Raw genomic sequence first — 23689 nt, 5'->3', positions numbered from 1 at the left:
GCTAAAATCTTTCCATTTAGAAGTTTGCGTAACAGACAAAGAGTCAGCATCAGGTTGATAGCGTGGCTAAAATTGGAGGACATCATGTTGCAAACACTTATTTTAAGGTGTGTTCGCACATCGCTAAAGATACAAAACAACCTTTGCATATTTGTACGATGCATAAACAACAAACTCTGTTCCATTCATTCAAATCCATTTCCTTATTAGATTAGAGATGAAGATGGCAAATTTGCTGCCAGCGTAGAACAGGAAGAAAAACTAGATTAACAACATAATGATGACTGAGGGAAGTTTGTGTTCGCCAGCTGCATTGAGGTGTGTGCCCTGCTAGCTTAAAAATAGCAACCTTAATGGCCTGGAGGATGGAAGCAGAGCAATACTCTCGTTGATTGCCAAGCTGTTGCTGAACAGCTCTCAACAGTAAGATGGGAGAGCAGCCTGGATTCAGACAGATGTGAAATCACCCCCCCCCCCCCCAAAAAATAAAAATAAATAAATAAATCACTTCAGCAGAACCTTAACTGGAAAAACTTCCAAAAATAGAAACAGATGAGTAGGAATGCCTCCATCATTGCCTTTTGCATTATGAATAATAGAAGTGTTTACAAAAAGGCCATTTGGGTGAATTGGGGGGAAACAAGTCCCAGAGTGCTGCTATGCTCTTGCTAACAGGAAAACACCCACTGGCCAGGCTCTTCAGCAGGCTCTTTCTGTTATGGTAACCTCTCGTGTGCTCCAAAACAGCTCTGCTCTATCAGGCAGAACACTCAGACAGAGTGGGCGGTTTAATGCTGAGCCCTGCCCAGCACTTCTGCTCAGCCCAAGTACAGGAAACTGGCTCTATCTAGGAAAAGTTAGGCCTCTGCTCTCCCACCAGAATATGAAGGACGGGAAGTTATGGGCACTTCCCGCTCAGGCAGGATGAAGGATTTTGGAGAGTGAGTTCAGGGGGCTAGTAAGTGTTATTCACTTATGAAAAATGTAGATCTGTGTACATGCAATATACTGGGTACGTGTGAATTCTGCTTAAGCATCCATCCGCCCATTCTCTGCTACTTATTCTTTTCAGGGTCGCGGAGGGGGCTGGAGCCTATCTTCAACCATTCGCACTTACATTCACACCTACATTTACACTTATGGACAATTTAGACTTTCCAATGTACCTATCCCCACTAACTGCATGGAGGAAGAAGGAGTGCTGCCACTCTGCTTAAGCGACTGAGGTAAAAATCACGAGATTACAGATTTCAGAGTACACAGATTTGTTAAAGCAGTAAAGAATGCCCTCGTTTTCACACCGAGCCAAGAAATCATTAAGTAATTTCACGGTGTGACCACGATTGATATTTTGGGATTCATTTCTGGCTCTAACTTAATATTTAACACTTACTTTGACATGCGGTTAAAGTACACTGTCAATTCGTGCCCGTGACATGTAATTCGTTTTCATTTGCACTGGAACAAAATCTGTCTGTCTGGCCTGTGGATCATTTGAGTTGGCTTTGCTACTGCAATATTTATGTGAACTAACCGGAGTAGCCCTAGCTTGAATGGAGGAAATCCTTTATATTTTTTTGACTGAGCGCTTTATATTCTCCCCAAAATTTCTATGCTCAGTTGAGGATTTCTCAAGCTTCCCACACTTAACTGCAAAAGCCCCGAGTGGCAAATCTGGTTTGGATTATAATCACAACTGCCAAGAGACGTGCCAAAATCCAGGCAGACAAATTTCACAGTGAGTCTGATGGGCGTGTTTTATTATTTTTTATTTTATTTTGCACTTTTCTTAAAAGCCTCCATTCCACAAGTCATCCATCACCGCCTATAAATGGTTCTGGTGGAGGTTTGAATCCTGCGTGGATACTGTACAGAAAGTTGTATTAGCACACCTGGAACACCAGCTTAAAACTCTTTAGTGCATTTAGTATGACTATAGAAAATAAAATGTAGGTGATTGAACTTAATATGTGAAAGCAGAAACAAAGAGCTGTATCCAAGATACTCAAGAAATAAAATGCCCAGAAAATCTGAAAAATATACAGAAAATGCCACACTGCCTATTTTCAAAACCTGTAGCCAGTGAGGACAACCAATGACTTTCAGACAACAAAATTAAAACAATGACAGAAGGAAACTTTCTGCAAAGAACATGAGATCATTCAGTGTTTTCCATTTTGCATAACAAATACATAACAAAGCTGTATTTACATAATAAATAAATGCAGCTGCTAGCCAGAGACGGGCCCAGTAGTTCGACAGGGTTGCTTAATAGTTTAAAAGTTATCGTACCTTTTATGCACAACTTTAAGCAATGACATAATTTAAACTGGTAGGCACAAAATATTAAGACCATAAGCAATTTTACCATCACTAAACATTTCTAGTTCCACTCTTAAATTCAAGTTTTCAATTTTTTGCGATTTTAAAATCTGTCACATGGCTCAAAAGTTACAAGTCTAAACCCATTTAAATTTGTGGTGCTAACGTGCTCAAGAAAAATAAGTAAATCTTCTTTTTTTGCCTGATGACAGGATATTTAAAATGTTTTTCAGCCACTTAAGCGTCATCCAGTTATTTGACTCCATAAACGCACATGTATGATACAAAACTAGCTTATCCACGAAACACAGTAAGTATATACAGGTTTTAGCCAAAGCTCAGTTAAGACCAAAAGCTGGCTCGCTATGATTAATCATCTTTGTTGAAGCAATGTAGGCGGTGTGGCAAGATAACCAAAAGACCTGCACCAATAAGACCATACCAAAAGCTAAAGTTTCATGATGCCCATGCAGACCTATCAACACCTCTCCAGTTTCAACAAAAACTGCCTTTCATGAAGGAAGCTTCACTGTGCAGTATTTTTATAGTAAGATTCAGAGATGTCACTATGGTGTGAACTCTGAGGCAGCACAGGGATCTCTGCTTCTTATGAACTAGAAACACTCTTAGGTGTTTTAAAGTTCAACAGGAATTGGGGAATTTGGCGCCAAACAGCATCATAGTTTTCAGTTTGTCTAATCTGGAGCAAATGGGAATGAGACTCTTAATGGGTGCAGTGGTTACTAAAGCAGTCTCATGTATTATTGACCCATCTGCTCTCCAATCTCTACCCCCCAGGTTTTGCTTTCGCAGGGTACCATTTACCAACGGGGCAGCAGAAGCAGCTTATGTGCACTTTTACTCTGATACCAGTGCTCCTTATAGAGGTAGACAGAGCAGGAACTGCACGGGCAGGTCAAGCTGCTTAGGCCTCGCAACACAACGCGGTAATCTTCTGACTGGCTCGGTGCTACAGCCTATGTGACAGCCAGCATCTGCTCCAAGGAGACAAAACATAGCAGACTGATTACTTTCTTTTCTACTGATTTGATGAACTCAGATAATGAGCTGATTAATGATTGCGGAGCTTTAACCTTAAATTCGTCTCATTGCGGTTCCAGCCTCTCAAGCACATTTTTTGGCAAACTGAATGGCTAACAAATCCAGCTTCCCTGCATGACAGAACATGTTTTTTTCATGGCAAAAGATCCAAACAGGGAGAAATAAATTCTCTGACACATTTGTATTGTTTGAAAAATAGCCCTACTTAGAGTAACACACCCATCTAAGGTATTTCTGGAATTTCCACATCTTGGGAAAATTTACAGACTCTTAAAAAAACGCTAAAGAGGAGAGGTGTGCAGGTGTGGCCCAGAGGGCTGACAAAAGCAGATTATTGTACAGTTTTCATTCACAGTTGGAAGAGAGTCAGCAATGCCATCATCAAGACATTTAACACTGCAGCTTCTATGCAGGCTCTTATTACTTGCAAGCTTTGCCTTAAGGAAAGACAATCTAAAAATGTTGCTTTTTACACTATACAGAAACACGAATCTCAAACGACAGGAAAGCAGTCTACCTGCCAAACAGCCTAAGGGGCACCTAAACTATCCAAGTTGCTGACTTGAAAGAGGGAGAGCTGCATTGTTGAAATGGTTGTTCTCCTTAAAATGGCAACACCTTCTCTACAACTGGGGATAAGACTGATAAAATCTCTTATGCTTAATTCCAAAAGCACTATTCTATAGAGCGACACGTGCATTCTGGTGATAGTTATACATGTTAATGCTCGTCTTTGCAGAGCATAAATGACAGCCCCACTTTCCCCTCTGGTTGTAGAGCTGCGTACGCACTGGCTATAGACGGCTAATAGCATCACTCCCACATAATGACACCCATCTGGTGTACAGCTCCCTCGGGTCAGGCACATAGCAGGAACACTGAGGATCTGAGTATATCACCATTAGGTGACAGGCAATTGGGACTATTGATTACACTTACACAACTGCCCCCCTAGCTGCTTCGTACACTGTATACACTAACTAAACATTTCCATCAATTTGCCATGGATTTATGGTACACTAATCAGCCAATACGTTAACTACACTATACTCTAGCTCTGCGTAGCACGAAGACAGTGGGGCAAAGCGCAGTACTAGTTAAAATAAATATAAAGTTGGTGACAGCAATCATGGAGCCAATGACGTCCTCAGCATGCCTAAAGTGTGAAGAAACAGAGGGCTCAGCTGAGGGCTCCGGGGTACTGCAAGTGTGTCTCCACTCAAACAGAAAAACAGTGTCTGTCTGCACGAAAGCGCACTAATTGTTAGTGAAAGATACAGCACTGCCCACTTGAGTCCAAAACATGGCTAACAAACATCCACAATCAGTGGATATGCAAGTCCTCTACAGTACATTATAATATGTTTCCAGGCTTTTAAACATGCAGCAACATTTACGCGTGAAAACATCATTATGGCTTCAAGCAGGATGGGTGACAACAACCACAAGCTTTCCTTTATGTGCTTGAAAACAGATCCCTCCATTCCTGCTGTGGTATTTACATGTTTTATGGAGGAATTAATTACAAGCTGCGTGGACAGTGGTCTTGTGTGCAGTCGCATTCTTATCCCACTGAGAAGCTTCAGCAAACACTTGAACTCCAAGTTGCAGCCATGCATTCATGTCTAAAAAGGTCATATACAAAGGGCTGGAGTCTACGAGATGGCAGGTACTAGTTTTGAAATGATATTAAAGTTGTCTCTGGCAACCGCAAAACAAATTCCCCCACAGAGTTTCTACAAGTTACTTCAGTCTTCCTCGAGCATGTTGATTTCCCAACACGCATTCTTCTATCCACTTCTCCTCTCCTCCCTTAGGCGTCCCTGGCAGTGCACCAGAGTGAGGATGAATAAATAATATGAAGGTGTGGTTGGATGTCTGGGATCGTGACTCAGGATTCCATTTCCCTGACAGAAAGCCTGGACGGTGTACGTTTCAGTTGCCTAGCAGCTTTTTTTTTTTTTTTTTTTCCAGGAAAGCTGGAACAATCAGACGGAGCACCAAACACCGAACGCACTCTGGACACAACAAAAGGGTCAACTCCTTTATCCAAGATGAGCTCTGAGGAAAACTGATACCGAGCAGGTAGGCTTCAGGTCCTCGTCACCCAGATGTTGTCACTGTCACTGGACACTTTATATGTGTCTGAAGCATGAAATTGGAGCCTCGTGCTTTCCTTTGTGAAGCCGTATTATGTCATCTCGGTGCAGCCCTGTGAAGTGATCCCCTCATTGACACACAGGACTTTGAACGTGCACTGATTCTCTACAGACTCTAGGAAAGGAATGACATACATGTCTGAGCCTAATAAAGACAACATTCTTCTGTAATGTTGAACACCTTGCAAACGCCTATTGTCTATTTTGCAAAACCTACCTATAGATACAAATCACTTCATTACTCCACGTTTGTTTTTGTGGCTGTTGTTTTATTTCACTTTCATTCATTTCCAGTCCTACATTTAAGCGGGAGATCCTTTGATTCATTCTATGCTCTCATGTATATGTGATAATGTTTCCCTTGGTCTTTAAATGTATATTTGGACTGGTAATCTATCTGCTTTAACTGGAAAGCTCGTTGAGTCAGCACTTCATTCAAAAAAATTCCAAACGGAAGTGACCGATTACATTTTTCTGTCACCCATATCTTCATTCATTAAAAAAATAAATAAAAAAATGCCACCCCCTGGCCACACACACCCACCCGTTCATAATGCCCACGTGCTCTAACTCAGCTGGTCTGAAGTCAACAGGGTGAGAATGAAAGTGAAGGATTTAAAGATTGCCAGCATTCATGATGAGCTCCAAATGTTTTGTGTAAAATGCAAACAGGAGGAAGCTGAAAACGTTGTTTGTTTTAAATATATATTATGATTTATAATCAACAGTCTACCAAATATTGTTCAAAGCTGTGTGGGAGCCTGTTACCCATATCACTCCAAGTGTGTCAGGGGTATACTTAAACCTTAATTATATCACCCTAAAAGGCACGCGTAGTCCTGCTCAACTGATCTGAAGTCAGTTATTTTCTCCAAAAACGTGTGCGTAAGAAAAAGCAGGTCTCTCATTGCTCCATAAAGTTTTAATAGACACTGATGACAGTGAGCGTTGTGGCGCAGAGGAGTGGGAGTTAAGGTGAGTACTTACGACCAGCACCGACGTCCTCACCACCTCCGAGACACTTTGCCTGAGTTCAGCAGCGGTGCCAGGTTTACCCAGACCCCGCGTAAATTTCCTGGTCTCCGGATGCACCGGAGTGGCCATCGCTACGCGTCCCTTGGGATTAATTACCGTCCAATCCACGCGTTTTATCAACAGTTTACAGGAAACTCATCATCGGCTTATCCGCGCCTTCGACCGCCGCTAGTGCGCACCACGAGTTTGAAGTTGGGTCATGTTGTGGTGTGGCCGCTGGTACGACGCTCCTATTCCTCGATTCAGTTTTCGTTCTTGAAAATCAACACATGCCGCATCGCTCCGGAACTCTGCCTTCTCTTATCGGGTATTGTTGACACAATAAAGTGTCCCCTTGAGTAGCGTTTCATTGGCCGTCCATCGCCAGGCAAGAGATGTATAATCTGTTTTCTCCCTTGCGTACTCCGCCTCTTACCGGCTTGAAGTCCTGCCCACTTGCTGTGTGTGTGTAAGCTGGTGGGCCTGGACTTTGGACTGCGTGCAGTTACAGTATGAATGACTGGATCAATGCTTCCCCATTACCACAAAAATCACAACCGTGGCGAACAAGCCTCTGGAGTGTCATCACAACATTCCTCTTTTGTGACACCGGAAACTGGCCTTTAAAACAGTATCAAACGGTACTGTTTTAAAGGCCATTTTTCCAAAGCTACTACAAAAAACTGATTATATTGAAAATAACTGAACTGGTTCAGTGACACACTATAAAAGACTGAATTTATGTACTACTTGTGAGTTAAAAACAAAAAGAGTACTCCCAAGTACTTGTATAGAAGCCTTCTAGCTGCACTTTTCATCTGATTATCTTTATTTTAATTTTTTACCCAAATTATTATATCTATCTAAAAGTAAAGTAATAACTAAAACTGGGAAATGATATTTTATTTAACTGAAAAAAGACCATCCTTTAAAAGAAGCTGACTAAAGTATACCGTGTGCTTATATAAAACTAAAATGAAAATCCTTAAATTGTGTTTACGTTTAGTTTATGTCAATGTGGTCAAGTTTGTCAACACATGTAGGATCAGGGACTTTGGTGCATATGCTTTTTTGTAAGGGTTGGTATAGTAATCATTACCATAAACCTGTTTAATGAGCAAATCTCCCCAGCAAACCAAATGAAAACAAAACAAAAACTCAAAATGAAATAAAAATAGAAAGTATAATAACTTTAACTTTACCTCCATTGGCCTTTTAAAACTATTGTCCACTACCTTTATTTACCATGTAGCAATTTAAACGGTGAAGCCTTACCTTTAACTAACAATTTCAGCTTTTAGCTATCAGTTTATGAATTGCTAAGCTAAAGAGCTAAACGTATTAACGTAATTTAATCCCATCCTTCAATTGCTTATTCACGTCCTTTCAGGTTTCCAGTTACATTTGTTTGCCAATATTACAGCAAAACCTAGCAGTTGCTATTTAGCTAACACAGTTAGCCATTTTGTAAGCTATTTTAGCTATTTTACTATTAAAAATAACTGTATTGATTTTTGCTGCCATTTTCTACGCCTTATAGATTACTTTAACTTCATTGTTAACTTTTCTGTTCATATCTCTTCAAGTCCGCTCAGTCACAGTTAAGCTAATCTTTGGCTAACTCCCTGTGCGGTAGTTATTTGTTAGCCCTGGATGGGAGTCACAGCTGATAGCAGTGTATCCTCCCCACAAAGAGTACAGGACAGAAGGGTCACTGTGCAGTGATGGCTTGACTGAGAAAGCTTTCTTGGTCAGTGATGCCATCTGCAGGCCACAGCCAACAGAGCCATAAACACACTGCACATCTTCTTTTTACCTACTGAAAATCACCCCTGCCTCTGTACTGGAAAAAATACACAGAACTCGCAACAATCCGAGTTTGAGTACGGTATGTTTTTTTTTTATTGCTTTCATTTCCAAAGAGCTCTCTGCTGTCTGGAAAAAACGCTGCAATTCTAGGCAGAACTGAGGTTTTCCATCTCATATACTTCACTGCAAAACCCTGTCAAATGCATATTTCCATTCATTCAGACCCATAAACAGATCTGTGTTTATATGGGGAGGCAGCCTAGTTTTGTGAGGGCAACGTCGCTTGGAACTGAAAGTTTCTGTTTTGTTTTGCACATAATCCTTAAAGCTTTCAATTACACTTGCCATCATAACGCAGCGATTATGAGCACATCTCACATTTTCTCACACAACTGAATGGGAACTTCAGAGTTAATTTATATATATGCATATATATATATAAAAAAAGCAGAACTCTGTGATTGGAATCATACAACAAATTTCAGCAAATAGAACATTTACTTCACTTAAAACGGCATCAGTGGTGATGGCAGCCACCCCTGGCCACAATGTCGAGGTTTACGTCAATAATACGACAAAATAATTTCATTTCCTTCTTTTTGTGCTGGGCCAAGCGTGGTCAGAGCATCAGCTGTTAAAGGGTGACCGTTTTCCTAGAATGAACACGTAGACAAAATGTTTATGACAATGCAGTGAGAGTTTAACTATCTAAGAAAGAATACTGAATATCTAGTATCAATGTGTTCCTGCATTTAAAAACAACCGATGACAAACATGTAAAACCAGAAATAGAGGAAGTGGTTCAGACCATTAGAAAACAGTATAAAATGACATCCTTAAAAAGAGGTTTCAGAGTTGAGAGTAAAAATGCCAAAAATGCAGTCTCTGATGCAGTCTAAACCAGCGGACATGTCACCATTAAAGCATTAAAAAGCACCAAATGTGCATGGACACATGTACAAATGTCCCAGATATGCGTAGAAAAGAAAAGCAAAGAGTCCGGAGTGGGACAGGACGGGCGGATGCCACCCGAAGGAGAAAGGGTATGGAAACTAGGTGAGCCAACTCATTAAGCGTGGGTCTCTTTGCCGTTCAGACCACGAGCTCGACTTGAGGGGACAGTAGCGCTGCGGATGACCTCCATCCACCTAAAGGGCAGAGAAAGGGCTTTTTAATCAGTCCTTGAAACATAGAGGATGAAAGAAAACTTTTAAAAGATGACACATTTGGTACCTCTCGAATGTGTATTCACTCTCTGATCGGAAGTAGTAGACGTGGGACTTGAAATGCAGCTTGAAGACATAGTCCTTGTGGATGTTTTCGGACTCAGAGGGGACGGTGACCGAGTAACCGAGCAGTGGAAGGCTGGCCAATGGGTAATCATCCTAGAGAGGGGGAAAAACAAAAGTGATTTAAATAATTTGGATTATATCCTGTAAATAATTTCAAAAGGAATCAACAGACTGAGTAACAGACATCAAAAATGTAGATGGGGCAAAATATGACACAATCCCTTCCATAATAATGCAATCATGTCATCCCTCTGGTGGTTTTCCAGAGGGATCCAATGAGGCTTGCTGTGAGAAAATACTGAAGAACAAATGAGTAATTAATCATATACACAAAGGACAAGCTTAGATTTTTATAGAACTCTGCTCTAAATCCACGTGGGCCTGGCATTGCATTATTTAGTATCAAAAGCAATGCTATACTTTTTGTTTTTTATACCCTTTTTGCTGAAAGTGCACATTTTGTAAAGATCTGTTCGTGTAAAGCAAACAAATTTGACAGCTAGTCTAAACTTGGGTGAATCGAGTGTTCTAGTTTCTGAACTAATGCAGCTTTAGCTTTGGTGTAAGTGTGGTTTTGGCATCTTCATTCGCTTGTATGGTCTGTTAAATGGGCTGGTCCTTCTGTAGTGCTTGTCTGCTCTACTTGAGCAGAAAACATGTGTCTGATGTCTCATCCACCCATTCACACAAGCACCTTTTTCTACACCTAAGTGCTTTCTATAAATCTGTTTCTAAAGACAAAGGGGGACTGTGGTTTTGAGATTGTGGCCCCCAAATTGTGAAACCCAAAACTTAAGAACCACCTGTTCAGGCTTGCTCCTACTTAGCTTTATGTAATTATACTATTTTAATTGTTGTATCTTATTCTTTGTGATTTTTTTTGTTCAGTTACATGCATTTATGGTTCGATGCCTGGCTGCTACAGCCCGCCCTCAGGCATCACCAAAGCCATCCACATGAGATATTTTTAAATTATTTCCTCGTCTGCTTTCTGGAAAAAAAGCATACTAGCAGCAGCCAGTGGCTCCCTTCAGCCTTATAGTAGATAGATCTATGGTATCAATTTTAAAAACTTAGCAGCATCCTTATCAAATTATTGCATTCACAAGATTTTCAGAAATCTTGACCTCTAACCTTGAGGTTGAGGTCACTGGGGGTTGAATTCCTCCGAGAGTTTTAGCAGACACACTTATGGTATCAATTTGAAAGTCCTACGTGTTGTCACCCGCCCGCCCGGCAGGGTAACGACAATAGCCCATCAACGACACAACGCTGAGGGGTAGTAATGGAAAAGCTCCACTGCTGTCTTTCACCTTTACTGGAAGGTGCACAAGTCTCCATTTCAGAGCATTGACAGCATATTTTACAAGTCTTTTCAACTCAAACGTGTGCAGCACATTTAATTTTCTTGCAACTGTTCCATAAATTTTGGTTTTCCACATAATTTGTGCTAACTTCATGAGCCTTTAATACACAGAGGGAGTGTTTGTTTCTATAAAGTTTAGGAGTGGCATTATTTTTCTTGAAATTCACAGTATGAAATACTGCATGGGAAAACGCATTTACCTCAAATATGGCACACAGATTCGATATTTCACACTGAGATCTGATGCTTTCAAGACCAGTCGAGGGAGCGCACCACCATCCTCATAGTCAAACAACAGGACTTTGAGAGCGTGTACTCCTTACCTGGTGAGACTTGTAGAAAAACAGGCTGAAGTTGGTGAAGACAACCCAGAGCTTCTGCCAGCCGTTGCTGTTCTTGAACTTCCTTAGTAAGTTTCCTGATAGCTGATTCTACAAAGAGAAAAACAAGCCTGATTCTGACGCTTTGAAAGCCACCCATATCTCACTATTAGTGCAACACTCGTGAAATTTAACTTCTACCTGCACTTTCAAACATGCAATCAAGCTACTTTGTCTACTTTTCTAAAGAGGCTTCATTTTACTAGGTATAGCTTCCAACATGATCTGATGTCGTTGTGTTGGTGCTGTTCTCAGATCAACAAAACGAATGTTGCCTCAGGTTCAACATTGCAAGTGACCAATCACATTGTACTGATGTCATAGCTTTGCGATTGCACCATCACACCACAAACCACATCGTAACGCTAACCCCATAACCTTAACCCCCAACCATGAGCAGGTCTTTTCCAAATCGCAATGCTATGACATCATAAAAATGCGATTGGTCAGATGCAATGTTGATCCTGGACAAACACCAACACGAGGAGATCAGATATACTAAAGGTTCCCGCCCTAATCTGACACACACAGCGTGTTCAAATTCGTTCATTTAAATGAATTAGACACACTCAAATAATGATTAAACACACTGAAGCCTGCATAATTATTCCTCCTCTTCACACTGACCATTAGCAGACAGTCTGTTCCCATTTTGCCTGTAGTATGTAAAAGCGAGCATTTCTAGTTGGGAATCACTGGTTTAAAAGAATAACTATAAGGCAGGAAGGAAAAATCACAGTTTTGGCCCCTCTGCAATAAATTATGCTTAATTAAAGTCTTTAATAGTGGTGTTAATACCATAATATTTCACTATGTCGCTATGAGGTATTACTACAACTTTAATTTCAATTTCCTCTCTATAAATCTTGCTTCCTGCGATACAGTTCAAATAAAACATAAACACAGGGCCTCTCCTGTCTGCCTGGCTCCTTTACCTCTAGACTCCTGCAGGATTCACTAAAGGAGAGGCTCTGAACACGGTACCAGCAGATAACAGACAGAGGCACTGGTCCCTGGCCACTCGGGGGCCCCACCAGGGGGGTCTTATTCTCACTGACTGGACTAGGCTCCTCTACCACGCAGGAATGCACAGACGTATGGGGGAAAGAAAGACAGACAGACAGAGAGAGAGAGAAAAAAAACAGACAGGGAGGGAAGGAGGGACAGAAACACAGAGACTGAGTAGGTGAAACACAGGCATGCAGTGGCAGGGGTTAACACTCAGGCCGACGGTGTGTCCAGGCAAGGCTGTGAAGAGGACATTGTTACAACTACAGAGGAAGAGCAGAACTAGATCAGGACACAGCTGGGTTTTAGGAAGGCTACATCCCAAAACAGGATCCGTTCTGTTAATGTGAATGAGGACGTTTAGCACATCTACGTACTGCTCTCTCTCTCTATTTATAGACGGTCAGAGTTGCCGGGAAGAGAAGAAAAAGGACAAAACAACTCAGGAAAGCCACAGTTTGGAGTTTAGATCAGGACATCACATTGGCTACTGCCAAAAGAAGGAAACGTGAGAACAGTAACCTCCTCGAGGCTGTAAATGAAGTAATCCAACAGTAACTCGTAAAAATAATTCAATGAATAAAAACTCCCCATACACAAAAGATCAGAAGCAGATCGGTTTAAAAGCACTGTGTGGAGGATTTGTTGACTAGCAGTGGTACAGCTGAGTCATGTTTTCACAAACACTGACTGATCCATGGAGTTTGCTTTGATGCAAATGCGTGAGGAACCTTATGCATAAGGGTAGCGTCACATCACATCCTGTCACTGGTTTCACACTATTCCATCGACAGACAGCTGTTTGCGTGAATTTTACGGAAGAGGATTAGGGCCACTGGAAAAAAACAAAAAGCGGGCACGTCTTTTTTTCTTTTCCAGAATTCTGAGAAAAAAAAGTCAGAATTCTGAACTTAAAGTCAGAATTCTGACTTTTTCATCAGAATTATTTTTTCTCAGAATTCTGACTTTAATCTCAGAATTCTGAGGGGGAAAAGTCCGAATTCTGAGAAAAAAGTCTGAATTCTGAGAAAAAAGTCAGAATTCTGACTCAGAATTTTTCTCAGAACTCTCAAAAAAAGTAGAATTCTGAGAAAAAATAATCCTGATGAAAAAGTCAGAATTCTGAGAAAAAAGCTAGAATTCTGAGATTAAAGTCAGAATTCTGACTTTTTCATCAGAATTATTTTTTCTCAGAATTCTGAGGGGGAAAAGTCTGAATTCTGAGAAAAAAGTCTGAATTCTGAGAAAAAAGTCAGAATTCTGACTCAGAATTTTTCTCAGAACTCTCAAAAAAAGTAGAATTCTGAGAAAAAATAATCCTGATGAAAAAGTCAGAATTCTGAGAAAAAAGCTAGAATTCTGAGATTAAAGTCAGAATTCTGACTTTTTCATCAGAATTAAAAAAAAATTTCAGAATTCTGACTTTAATCTCAGAATTTATTGAACTTAGAATTCTGAGCTTAAAGTCAGAATAATGACTTTTTTCTCAGAATTCTGGAAAAGAGGAAAAAAAAAAGATGTGCCCACTGCCCCCCAGTGGCCCTAATCCTCTTCTGTAGAATTTAGAAAAAAAGAATGCACAATTTAAAAAAAATTAGGGCAGTCTTAATCCACAAGTTTATAGTTAAACTTATAGTACTGACCCTAAAGAAATGTTTCTAAATCTGCAGCTTCACTTGGCTTGATGGTGACTTATGGTGAATTTGAGCTAAATGTGGTAGTTTGCAACTAGCTGTCATTATAAAAGAGCATGTGGCATTTAAGGACACAGATACCTACTGGAAGACTGAATTTTTAGATCTGACAGTGTGGATGGCTACAAGGAGGAATCCAAATGAGCCATAATGTTGCTTTGTATCTGCTTAATGTGTAAATAAGAAACTGTCGCTGACTATTTTGCCTTCATCAAAACAAAAACAAAAATAAATTAATTATAATTTTCAAAGTGCTGCTCCAAAGTGGTCAATTATACTTTCACAAACCGCTTTATTGCGATTACGTTTGATGTGTTTATTTGCCTTCAGAGCTGCCTTCATTTTTTCATGGCATGGACTAAACAAGGCGCTGAAACATTCCTCAGTAATTTTAGTCCACATTAATAGGATCCCTTCACAGTGCACCTTTAAAAACTCACTTGTGTTTCTTATTTCAAGAGCAAACAAACTTCTTTCATTATTTGTTCCAATCAAACTTGTTTCTGATTTAATAATAAGTGTTGTGACATTTAAAAAAGAGTGACCCTTGCTAATCTTGTTTAAAAACAAAAAAAGCATTAATGCTCCAGCTGAATTAGTAGTTAATGGGATATAGCAACCTGTTAAGCAGCTTAAGGGGGATACTGTTCCCACTGAAAGATCATCAAAGTGAATTCAGATACAGCACACACTCAGAAACAGAGAAAGAAAACAGCGGGGCAGGAGGAGGGGGGCAGGTCTGAGGTGGGCTGATACCTCCACGGCTATGCTAAAGTCCACCATTGACACGCTGGTGTTCCTGTGCCAGCACACGTGCACCATGGTGTTACCACGGTGAGGCGTGGGCTTCTCCAATGACACGTGGGGAGCTGTCATGTCGTCCTCGGACTCTGCCTCCACCGAGGAGTCCTCTGGGCATTCTGGGAAAGTCAGGAGGTTGTTACTGCTAGACAATGAGCAGGATGATGAAAGAGGGGGAAGGAGAGGCGCTAAAACACAGACAGCGTCAGACCAATCAAAAATCAGCATGTATCTGGGAATTCACATGATGTGTCTCTTAACAGTTAACGCTGCTTCATCACAAAGTCAAGCTTCTCACATTCAGCTGTGTGGCTTCGTACTAACTTACTGTTGTCTGTCAGGCTGCTGGTCAGCAGCTCAGATGAAGGCCCGTTGCTGGTTTTTGCCATTTCTATCGCCATCTTTACGTCCTCCATCCACTTGTCCATCTCTACCAAAGAACTGGAGGAAAAAACACACAAATGGACAGAATGCTGAACAAAACAAGCACAAAGAGTCACAGCAGGGTAGGCCCGGTGGTCAGAAATAGTCTGGTTAGCTCAGCCAAATGTTCCTCTTAAATAACAGTAAAACATGAACCATCTGTTTATTGAGGCAAAGCGAATCAGTTAAACATCTGAGGGCGGGAAAAGCATGAACTCACGTTGTTGTTGACTGCATGCTTTATGAATTGAATTTATTTTTATCTTCCAAGTATACTTTCTTATACTGTTAGCTTATGTTTATTTGATTTAACAAAAAAAAGAAATATGCAGATGAGTTTTTAGTAGCTTTTCTGAGTAACCTGCCATCCTCCTCTCAGGGGGCAACATCCCTCTGTTAGAGGGTAAAGCAACAGACTCTGTGTAGCCAAAGAGGCTAAAAGGGAAAAGACTGAAAATCACAATTTTATGAGCTCACTGTAACTAAAAGTAGATGCTTTTAAAGATGTAACTCAACGGCATCTAAAATATTTTTAAAAACCTGCCACTTTAGGTTCAAGGTGCAAGGTGTTTGCTGGCAATCGTACCTAGCTGCTACTACTACGGACTGCCGTTGCCCAACCAATGTGAAGGCATGAGGTACACCCCACTCATCCTCACTCTCTCTGATCTGGAAGAAGAACACAGAGACACAGAAAAGACATTAGAGAGCTGCAGTATCTAGGACAGCAAAGACCAAAATAGGCAGAAAAGGAGGGAAGGCGGGAGGGCGGATGAAAAGGAAGCGAGAGAGAAGCAAACGTGTAGCTGTCCTGAAAATATGTGTGTATGTGTGTGTGTGTTCCTGTCTACCTATCTTTGTGAGGCCCGAAATCTGCATTCTACCATACTTGTGAGAACCAACAGTCACTTGTGAGGACAAACACGGGTCCTCACAAATTTGAAGGCCTTTTTCAGGCTCAAAATATTGTTTTGGTGTCAAGGTTACAATTAGGTTATGGTTAGGTATTAGGGTAAGGGTTAGGGTTAGACATTCATTTTTAATGGTTAGGGTTAGGGTAAGGTGCTAGGAAAACCACTATGTCAATGAAGGTCCTCACTAAGATAGCTGAACGAGCTTGTGTGTGTGTGTGTGTGTGTGTGTGTGTGTGTGTGTGTGTGTGTGTGTGTGTGTGTGTGTGTGCTAGAGTGGGGGCAGATGTTCTCTAGTAATGACAAACTGGTGACAGCCGCTCCAACGCCCTGTGTTCTTCTGAGAGACAACGGCACTTACTGTCATGCCATGGAGCGGCAGCTGCCCGTGCACTTTGAACTGATTCGTCGCCGTCATCCCTCGACTTGTGTATAAAATGACGTCATCAAACTATTGCAAAAGAGGCAGAGGAGGACACGTTAGCTAAAAATCCTAAGAACAAATTAACAACTCGGTGGCATTAAAAACCAAAACTTAACACTGATATCCTGCACACACAAACGCTTCTCTTCATGCTTATGCAACAAAATCAAATACTCGTGTAAAACACTAAGGCCGCCAAAGTTCAAAGCAACATCTGCTACGTTCCCCTGCTTGAACCTTTGCGGTTGCACTAAATCTGCCAACACCATCTCAGTAATGCATAGCCGGGCAGGATAAAAGCATGATTATCATTTCTGCTGAGATCAGTCAGCTAAATAATTCGATTAGTGATATGAGATGAAGAAAGTGGGACGTTACCAGGAAAAACATTCGCTGCTGCAGCCCTTTTCCAGACAGTTTACTGAGGCAGCCCAACCTGATGAACTCCTGAGGAAAGAAATCATTTGTCACAAAATCTAAACAGAAACAAAAAGTTAAACAAATCTCTCTCCTGTAGATTTCAAACGCACCCGACCAGGAACAACAAGATTGTCGACACCAATCAAATCCTTCTTCAGCTCCAGAAGTTTCTGCAAGTTCTCCATCTTGATTAGGCTTCCCTGAAGCTGGTCCACCACCTCAGACACATCAGCTAGAGCAGCTGGACACCAACCAGAGGTAAGAGATCGTTACAGATGCTCCGTTACACCAAAACACTGAAATATGCTTCTGTGAACTGAGTGTAACACCTCTGCAATCCCTGAAGTCCACATGAGTAGCTGGGTAATGTTTGCACAGGCGCTCCAGGATCTGCTTGTAGTGAATGAGGCGGTGCAAAGGCCGCAGAATAAAGACGTTGAGGGGAATGTAGCAGACCTTTTGCAGCTCGAAGTCTCTGCAGAGACCCTCCAACCTTCGGGACGCCTTGCACGCCTTCTCAAGCTCCAGCAGGATTTCAGACTGCTTACTCAGGTTTGCTGTCAGGGGCTGCAGGTAAGACTTGTTATCCACGAACAGTCGTGATTTTCTCTAATTAAACACGTATAGAAGTTTAACAAAAAGTCACAGCTCACCTTCAAACCCTGAAGGTTCTTCAACAGGACATCTCCAATGCGCTGGTAGTCTCCCTTAATGTGTGCATTAGAGCGTCCTTCCCTTAAAAGAGAAAGACAGCAGTCCCTTTTAAGCAATGTCTCCTAATCAGTGGTTACTATTGGAGCTTATTTCCTGTTTAGCTTGCAAAATCTTCTTTAAAATATATGAAGAATCGCGTCGCTTTATGATGGTTCAGAAAATACAGCTTTCTTAAAAAACTATTTCTATAACCTTTTTGTGTAATGTCCCAAATGTTCTTGCATATTCATGTGTGTTTGCCGCTCTGCTCATGTGTAAATTTTCATTTGCTGTACTTGTTGCCAGCTTTTCTTTTCTTTTTTTATTCATTGATTTATTTTCCTGTGTGAAGCTTATTGTAATATCTGCCTCGCTTTGAGCTACATGAATAAATATTATTATCGTTGTGGACAGCGGATGAGCCGGGTAAGCTACATGAAAGCACTTTAATCTCACTGACTATTCAGTCACACTGCGTTCAAGAATAATTCCAATGAAGTTGGAATGGACGCGTTTAACTTCAAGAAACACCAGCAGGTGTCTCCCTTGAGCATCAGATTCCCCATGTAGGATTCATGAGGAATGGGGCTGCCATTACTGGACTTGGTCAGACTAGTTATTAATTTAATGTTAACGTTTTAGCAGGGAATTTAGGGGGAATATCTCAGTCTGTAAAATGCATCCTACTGCTCTTATGAAAGACGACTTTCTCATCATATTCTTAACAACCAAGGTCCATATCTAGTACAGTATTTGAATATGCAAAGCTGCAAAAAAAGAAAGACAAATGTAGGGGTGGATAATTTGCATATGCATTTGAATGTGGGTCTTATCAGCCGAGTAAAGCACACTATCATTTTCTGCTTTAATTTGGAGCTCTAATGAGTGTGACTAGATACAGGAGACTTTGAAATAAAAATCACGGACTGTAGTTAATGGCCATAAATTTTAACAGCTTTATGCGTCACTTTCTCCGTGTCTGTGAAAAAGTCAGTGTGTACTAGATAAAGCACAATCATTAAGGAGATCAGAGGGCATACACCTACAAACCAGAATAAAGGCAGGCTGTGGTGCAGCATGACTGTTGCTATGGCGATTGTAGCTCCTTGGGTCATCTAAAGGGACCGGACCGCCCTCTTGGGCTAAATGCCAGCAAAACTCATTAAAAATGGGGGAGGAAGTTGTTTTAAATTGAACCGTAACCCCCGACACATCACCGGGCTTGTTCCTGACCCTGCAGGAAATATCTGGAAGTGAAATGAGCCTCACCACAGTGCCAGCCTCTGCTCCACCTCCCTGAGAAAACCTGTGTGGAACTTGTGCAGAGGCTCAAAGGTGGAGAAGATGGCGTCCTTCAGGGAGTCCGGAGTTGCCTCATCTTGTCCCACGGCACTCTGGAAAGACTGGTATCACGGATACATGCATACAGTGATCTTTCAAGCCATTTAACGAGGGAAATACAGTTTAACCATAAAAGTCTCAGTTCACTAACAAAACCAGGTTTTTGAGTGTTTTGTTTTTTTCATTGTGCAGGTGGCAGCGCTTGTCTACTTGTGACAAGCAGGTCATACTTGTGACATCATGACAGGATGTTTACAGATGGTGTTTAAACTCTATTAGAACTTCCTGGTATCTGGATATAAGGCTGATTGTGGGTGAATATTTAATTTTGGCCTATATAAGAAATAAAATACTTGATTTATATGAACTACAGTGCTGTGCAAAAGTCTTGAGCCACCCATCATTTTATTATATTTTGCTTCCAAGGGGCCAGATTTTTCTTGTGTTTTTAAAAAGTGGTCTTCAGCAGTAGTTTTTCATTGGCTGTTTTTTCACTCATTTCTCACTCATAAGTCCAGTCGTTGTACCACTCATGTTAGGATGTAAAGAGGAGGTGAACTGGTGATTCTGGTTGTGTGTCTCTATGACAGGCGACCTGTCCACGGGGCACCCAGACTGTTGCCATATGACAGCTGGGAGAGGGTCCTTAGATTGGATAAGCAGGAGAAAATGGAAGAATGAATGGGTGTTGGGTTTTTTGTTTAAACTGAGGGAATTTGAATACAAAAACGCTATCAGATCCACCATGTAGTACCATCTGAAAAGCATTTGATTGGCAAAATCTTCATTTTTCAGCATGACAATGATCCCAAACACACTGCCAATACAGTAAAATCACACCTGGACAGAATAACACACAGAGGAATATTATCAGTCATGCATTGTCCTCCTCAGAGCCTGGACTTCAATATTACTGAAGCAGTGTGGGATCATCTTGACAGAGAACAGAACAAATGGCAGCCAGCATCCAAAGAAGAGCTTTGCATGTCCTTGAAGAAACTTGGAAAACTATTCTTGAAGACTATTTAAAGAAATTAAAAGAATGTTTTCCTAAGAGAATTTAGGATGTATTGAAGATACCAAATACTGACTTTCAAGCTTGTTAGAATTAAACAATCACCTTTCATACATGTTTACATATGTTTCAATAAATCACAGCAACTATTTCACATTTTTCTAGAAAAATATGAAGAAACAAGGGGTAACTCAAGACCTTTGCACATTTATGTATGATACCAAGGGTTACCAAGAGATCTCCACAGCGATTTTCTTCTGAGAAGAAGAGATAAAGTGAACAGGTAATGAAAAGCCTTTTGCCTCCTTTCAAATCCCTTAATTAGCTGAGGATGAATCGAAGAATCAATAGCCGACCATTCTTAACGCTGTTGTTTCATTAACTCAGAGAGAAGCCTTATGTTTTGTGTTTGTGGACATTGAACAGAAAACAGCTTTATTTAGTTGACGTGATGGGAAAAGAAGTGGGTTTTAGGAAAAGTGAGCGCTGGAAACGAGGCGCCAGCTGTTGTTCAGATGACTTCACCCTTAACAGCAGCGGCACCAACCAGAGCGAGGGAGCACACATACACATGCAGCAGAATAAAAGAACGAGGGCACAAGCCCACCCAAAATATTTATGAGATGTGTGAAAGACTCCTCTGAAAACTGCAAGCCGAGAAAAGCTGCGGCTTTTGAACCTGCCAGTGTAAAAGGAGAGCCGAATCAAACAACGGCAACGCTTCAGTCCAGCCTCATAAGGACATCCTCCTTGATTGCATGTGAAGGAGCGGTACCGCACATTTAATATCCTGTTTGTACCCAGCAATTAAATCTACAGGAGCAGGCTGAAGCAGTGAGTCACAGGCAGAGAGCGCATGCGGCTAAATCCATCTATCTCTTTAAACACAAACACAGTTTAGTATTCACAGCCTTGAACGGGGGGAGATAAATGCATTTCGGAGAACGAGCATGGGGAATGAATAAAAAATGAAATCGCATCTGCCAAAATATTCCTGTGTCACTGCCTGACTCTATGTTTTGGCGGGTGCTCTGCAATGGAGCAGCTAACCGGAATAATCAATGTTTTCCCCCCAGAGGACAAGCGCAGGAGAAAACAAACAGGAGAGCGTCGGCTTGGCGAGCGACTTGGCCCATCTTACCACGGTCACCACCTCGAGGTCCTTCACATACGTCCGTTCTGTTGTCAGCAGCTCCTTGGCGATGAAGTAGGCTCGATCTGTTGGGAACCTCTGCAAGGGCATCACAAACGAAGGGGGGGTGCAATCAGCTCCACAAATGTCTAACAGTAACTTTATTCAGGACAGATAATCTGGGTCCACTTCTATTTTGAGTAGCAACTTTATTTAAAAACAAATCTTTATAATGTCACAACAAGGCAATATATTAAAGTGGCTCTTGGTTACAAACCTTCCTTCGAACCTCGTCTTCATCATCAGTGCGAACGCTGCAGGCGTCGTTGAGCAACGGGCTGGTGAGCGGGGAAGGCAGCCGGCCGTCGGGACTGTGACTGCACAGATCCAGCAACTTCTGACCGTTGACCATCCCGTGGGAGTGTCCAGAGGACGCGGACAGGTGAGGACTGTTGGAAACCACACCTGCACGGAGCCATAGGTGACCATAATGAGATGAGAAAACGATGCACGATAAAGTTAGGCAGCTCTGAGAGCACTTGCCTACTTTAAGCCGCAGACGGGTTGAGTTTTGCAGAAATTAAATAGTAAGAACAATTTTAATGACCAAATTGTTAGAATTTCTGAAGCAAACATGAGGTTTCTTTGCTTTTCTCTGTATTACATTGTTATAAAGCATTTGGTTTTGTTTTGTTTTTCAAACTGATTAAATGACACATTAGGAACAAGCTGAAGTGTGTGATGACATTTTTCGCCATGTTCTGACATTTGTTGAATACACAGCTAATAAATCGAGAATGTAATCAACAGATTATTTGATAGGGAAAAAAATCAGTAGTTTCTGCTGCACAGAAATGTCATCTTCGTCAGATGCCGTGGTGGCATTTGGCTAATAATTAAACTCTCCAGCATTCGATTCATTATCCTACACTGCACACTTTACCTAATGGACACCTTAGCAAGCTAAACCAAACTGTTTCAATCATTGCATCTGAGGTCTGCTTACAGAAAATATAGAGTCAGCCGTGACTCGCTCAACATTCCAGACAACTCTGGCAGTTTTCTTACCACGTCAATCAATACGCAAGCTGAGACAAATACTGCAGGGTGATCGAGAAGAACGGCTTACTTAGTGTCATCCATTCTGACAGCGTTCACTCAGCTTACTTACTATGTTCCGGCAGCAACTTGCTCACCTCTCTCTGGCGACTTCTGGTGTGTTGGCACGAACGCAACAGCTATAACAAGAACGCAGGCCAGTGCAGCTGGTGGCTGCAGTTAGCTCAATGCACAAGTACAGCTGAGGGAAGGAGTGACTCAGGCAAATACACACTACACACAATCTAGAGGAATGCTACAAAGGAGACGGAAAGGTTCTAACATCTACAGTGGGGACCAGACTCCAGAAAATACACCGACTTCAACGGTTTAAAAAGAAGGATTTGGAAAAAATATCGTTTTAACGTCTTTATTGACTCTGCTGAACACATATAGTTCAAAATTGTGTGAAAAGCAGCATAGAAAAGGCCCAGTGAACATCTACAAGAACACCGTGAGCGAATGAATGCAAGACAGAAGACAGACGTGGAAAAAGTGGGGATAAATGCATTCATGCTTCTAGGCCTGTAATAGTAAATGGCTTTATGAATATTTTAGTAAACTGCTTTTTGTTTTCACTCTGTTACTGCTGAGTCGAGAAACGTGTTAATGACAAATGGGTTAATTTGGAAATTCAGAAATTATATAATTTATAACATAAACACAAATCAATTTCACATTAGGTTTAATTTAATAAATTACACAATAAGTAAAAAATACTGTACATTTCAGCTCTTTGTAAATGAGCTTGCTGTTATTTCTCACAGTCTAATTTAATGTAAATGTCAATATCTTACTAGATGTAAAGTATTGAAATGACAGTAATAGCACAGTATATTACAGTACATACAGTAGAGTGCATGCAGAGAGCAGCCAGAGCAGAACAGCAGGACCTGAGCCATACCACAAATCTGGTTCATCACAGCATGCATTGCAAACAAACCATCAAGGACACCAGTGGGTGAGAACAAACACAAGCCTGGCCCACACTGCAGTGATCCAGTAACTCCCAAATCTACATTATCTTAACACCATCTCTTAATTTTGATTTATTATGGATGGATAGACTTCAGTAGGTATTGATAGAAGTGTAAAACCATCATATCTCACTTTTGATATGCCTCTTAATGTCAGCGCTAAAGACTTTCTGGGGGGCAACCGCTGAAGCAGTTGATATGATGGATGAGCAAAGAGACTCTGTGCTTTGAGGTGCTGCCCTTAAACTGCCATTCATACATAGAGTAACGCACGCATTCACCGATACTAAAACCCGCACATTCCCAGGCTCCTGTCATCTACAGTCTCGTTATCTGGATCATTGCAGA

The 23689-nt window shown here is 41.3% G+C and overlaps 2 protein-coding genes and 1 long non-coding RNA gene across 9 annotated transcripts in view; 1 reads left to right on the top strand and 2 right to left on the bottom strand.

Moving 5' to 3' along the window:
• Positions 1-7242, bottom strand: part of LOC147311545 (dedicator of cytokinesis protein 9) — a 75912-nt gene extending 68670 nt beyond the window's left edge. For 2 of the 3 annotated variants that reach the window (XM_086267518.1, XM_086267516.1), the window contains exon 1: positions 6531-7242. In XM_086267518.1, coding sequence (XP_086123644.1) covers positions 6531-6647 — 117 coding nt within the window. In that variant the 5' untranslated portion in view covers positions 6648-7242. The remainder of the gene's footprint in view (positions 1-6530) is intronic. The other variant, XM_086267517.1, reaches the window with a different exon arrangement.
• On the top strand, positions 818-21986 carry LOC147311544 (uncharacterized). The gene is made up of 7 exons (XR_015125474.1): positions 818-958; positions 1073-1226; positions 5202-5248; positions 5359-5469; positions 17183-17343; positions 17464-17658; positions 19019-21986. It is a non-coding gene; the product is annotated as an uncharacterized LOC147311544 (long non-coding RNA).
• Positions 7455-23689, bottom strand: part of LOC147311543 (FERM, ARHGEF and pleckstrin domain-containing protein 1-like) — a 58392-nt gene continuing 42157 nt past the window's right edge. Inside the window, exons 14-27 of one of the 5 annotated variants that reach the window (XM_086267520.1) lie at positions 21544-21731; positions 21276-21365; positions 19048-19181; positions 17739-17820; positions 17415-17652; positions 17196-17326; positions 17044-17112; positions 16603-16692; positions 15917-15999; positions 15236-15348; positions 14863-15095; positions 11348-11455; positions 9600-9751; positions 7455-9514 (exon numbers count right to left, since the gene is read on the bottom strand). In XM_086267520.1, coding sequence (XP_086123646.1) covers positions 9436-9514; positions 9600-9751; positions 11348-11455; positions 14863-15095; positions 15236-15348; positions 15917-15999; positions 16603-16692; positions 17044-17112; positions 17196-17326; positions 17415-17652; positions 17739-17820; positions 19048-19181; positions 21276-21365; positions 21544-21731 — 1790 coding nt within the window. In that variant the 3' untranslated portion in view covers positions 7455-9435. Of the gene's footprint in view, positions 9515-9599; positions 9752-11347; positions 11456-12339; positions 12477-14862; positions 15096-15235; positions 15349-15916; positions 16000-16602; positions 16693-17043; positions 17113-17195; positions 17327-17414; positions 17653-17738; positions 17821-19047; positions 19182-21275; positions 21366-21543; positions 21732-23689 lie in introns of those variants that run through there. The other 4 variants (XM_086267522.1, XM_086267521.1, XR_015125472.1 and 1 more) reach the window with 4 other exon arrangements.

The sequence above is a fragment of the Aulonocara sp. 'chitande type north' Nkhata Bay genome, linkage group LG16 (genome assembly GCF_057382095.1).
Source record: "Aulonocara sp. 'chitande type north' Nkhata Bay isolate Kocher_YH1m ecotype deep benthic linkage group LG16, A_spYH_male_GT1.1, whole genome shotgun sequence".
In the NCBI taxonomy this organism is placed as follows: domain Eukaryota; kingdom Metazoa; phylum Chordata; class Actinopteri; order Cichliformes; family Cichlidae; genus Aulonocara; species Aulonocara sp. 'chitande type north' Nkhata Bay.
The sequence above is the reverse complement of the archived record's forward strand: the minus strand, read 5'-3'. Positions and strand labels throughout refer to the sequence as shown.